Source organism: Terrapene carolina, unplaced genomic scaffold, assembly GCF_002925995.2.
Source record: "Terrapene carolina triunguis isolate 2854851 unplaced genomic scaffold, T_m_triunguis-2.0 Scaffold34866, whole genome shotgun sequence".
NCBI classification, from domain to species: Eukaryota; Metazoa; Chordata; order Testudines; family Emydidae; genus Terrapene; species Terrapene triunguis.
The window spans coordinates 1-2651 of NW_020699217.1; the positions used below are offsets into that span (position 1 = coordinate 1).

Sequence of the window (2651 nt, forward strand, 5' to 3'; positions counted from 1 at the left end):
CTGAGTCAGGTCTGTGTCCGGGGGCCGTGTCAGTCTCTGGGCGGGGGGAGGCGCTACCCAGGTGTGTGTCCGGGGGCCGTGCCGGGCTCTGGCCACGGGTCAGGCACGGAACTAACCGGGTCCCTCTCCTGGCTCAGATCTTTAACCTGATGAAGTTCGACAGCTACGCGCGCTTCGTGAAGTCCCCGCTGTTCCAGGCGTGTGTGAGGGCTGAGAATGAGGGGCAGCCGCTCCCTGACCTGCGGGCTCACTCCCGGAACAGCAGCCCCCCACCCGACCTCGGCAAGGTACCAGGCCCAGCTCCCCAGCCCAGGGGGTGGGGTCCAGGGGTGGGGCTGCTGGAAGGACTGCAATCGTGGGCACCACTCAAACCAAATTTGAGTGGCAGTGTGACCCGGCGCCTGGGGTCATGACCCGGCACCTAGGGTCATGACACCTGGCTGCTCCTCCAGCATGCCAGCAGGGAAGGGCTCCACCATTCACCACCCAGCTCTGCTCAGGAGCCCGGGGGGGGGCTGAAAAGTGGGGAAGGATTGGGATTCCCTTTCTCGGGAGGGGGCCGCCCCAGAAGCTCCCTGAGCCGAGATCTGCCTCTCTTGTCCCCTAGAAGGCGAAGCTGAAGCTGGGAAAGTCCCTGCCACTGGGGGTGGAGGTGGCTGGCAGCAGTGCTGGCAGGAGCTCCCAGAGGTCCTTCAGGAGAGAGGAGCGGAGAGAGCCCTCGTGGACAGGTAAGTCCCACGCCAGGCTCCACCTGGCTACCATTTCACTAGCCCCGCAGGCCTGTGGCCGTCCCTTCGCAAAGGGCCCGGAGCCCCAGAGCCGGCCTCTTGTCCTGACGTCCATCCGTCTGTCTGTCCCAGAGATGGAAGATGGCAATGGGGGCTCGTCCCTGTGGCGTGAGTCCCAGGGCTCCTTGAATTCCTCTGCGAGCCTGGACCTGGGCTTCCTCTCGTCGTCCTGCAGCAGCAGCAGCATGGCCAGCAGCTCCCGGGCAGAGGTAAGTGCCCTACCGCGGGGCCTGCTGCGTAGCCACGCCGCCCGCCGGGTGACACTGCCTCTTCCCCTGCAGAGCCACAGGAAGAGCCTGGGAGGCCCAGAGCCCGACCCGCAGGGCAGGCCCAGCAAGTACTGCTGTGTGTACCTGCCGGACGGCACGGCCTCGCTGGCCTCGGTGCGGGCTGGCGTCTCCATCCGCAACATGCTGGCAGGCCTCTGTGAGAAGCGCGGCTTCAGCCTCCCTGACATCAAGGTCTACCTGGTTGGCAATGAACAGGTAGGGACGGTCCTGGGGTGGGGAGGAGAGAGCTGGGCAGGCCAGGGATGGCCTGGGGGCTCCATAAGAAGCCGGCCCTGGAGCCACCTTGCCCGAGGGACCCCAGGGCCCCGCACTGACAGGCGCTGCCCACCTGAGGCACCTGCCTGCAGACAGGAATTCCATGAGACAGGGTTTTGGGGGCTGTGCCAGGGCCGTGGGAGGGGCTGTGTCTTGGGTGGAGCCGTGTTCCTGGTTCTGACGTGTCTCCTCTTGGCTGACTCTTCCCAGAAGGCGCTGGTGCTGGACCAGGACAGCGTGGTTCTGATGGACCAGGAGGTGAAGCTGGAGAACAGAGTCAGCTTCGAGTGAGTGGGAGCTGCTGCTGCACCCTGTGAGCGTGGGGCCAGCGCCTGCAGGACTGGCTCTGCAATGTCCCTGCCTCTCCCAAGCCTTCCCCTGTGCTCCACGCCCCGGCTCCCCATGGCAGCAGCACCGTGCCCGTGGGAAGGAGACAGTGGCTCTGGTGCTAAGTGCAATGGGGCTCAGGCCGCAAGCCAGCTGGGGTGGGCCCTCAGAAGAGTAGATGGGAGCATGGCTCTGTCCCGCCCCTGCACACACTGGCCTGGGCGCCGCAGGGTGCTGGCAGCGCTCGCCCTGACTGGCCAGCGAAGCCGGCTTCGCCCCAGGATGAACACCCCTGGAGTGGACATCTGGCAGCCTGGGCTCATGAGTGCCCAGTGCAGCTCCACCCGGCTCACTCTGCCCTGCCCCACCCTGCTCGGCTCTGCCCCGCACAGCCCCACCTCCTCAGCTCCTGCCTGCCCCAGCCCGCCTTGCCAGGCTCAGCCCTGCCCCATCGTTCCAGCTGCTGTCTCACCCCACCAGGTCTTGCCACATCCTACCCTGCTGCATGGCCCATCCTGCCCCATGTGTTTCCTTCATCTCTGTCTTCCTAGGTTGGAAATTTCCCCCCTCAGTAAAACAGTGCGAATCACCGCAAAGTCGACCAAGTGCCTGCGGGAGGCGCTGCAGCCTGTGCTGGGGAAGTACGGCGTGGATGTGGAGCGGGCACTGCTGCGGCGGGTGAGAGCTGGCCCGCAGCCTGGGCAGGGGGCTGCCTTGCCCCCTCTGGCGGAGTCCTAGGAACCTGCAGAAAGGGGGCTGCTGTCTTTCAATGCTGGGCTAAGCACCCGCCTGGGGCTGCAGGGGCAGAGCTTAGGGAGTCCTTTGCCCCCATGCAGAACTCAGCCCTGCTCAGGTAGGAGAGGCCAGACTGGCTTGTCCTGCAGGCAGTGCCCCACCCATGGAGCCTGGGCCTGGGGCTGGCTCCATGGCTTTCCCCAGAGGCTGCCCGCCCGTGGGCAGAGCTCCTACCCCGGGGACTGGGCTGCCCGCC

At 66.2% G+C, this 2651-nt stretch overlaps 1 protein-coding gene across 1 annotated transcript in view; it reads left to right on the top strand.

Annotated features, from left to right (window-relative positions):
* Positions 1 to 137: 137 nt before the first annotated feature.
* RGS14 (regulator of G protein signaling 14) overlaps positions 138 to 2651 on the top strand; it is a gene marked incomplete at its 5' end in the record, with an annotated part of 4620 nt that continues 2106 nt past the window's right edge. Inside the window, 6 exons of the mRNA XM_026646313.1 lie at positions 138 to 287; positions 608 to 728; positions 861 to 997; positions 1070 to 1273; positions 1544 to 1620; positions 2212 to 2338. Of these exons, the coding sequence (XP_026502098.1) occupies positions 138 to 287; positions 608 to 728; positions 861 to 997; positions 1070 to 1273; positions 1544 to 1620; positions 2212 to 2338 (816 nt within the window). The remainder of the gene's footprint in view (positions 288 to 607; positions 729 to 860; positions 998 to 1069; positions 1274 to 1543; positions 1621 to 2211; positions 2339 to 2651) is intronic.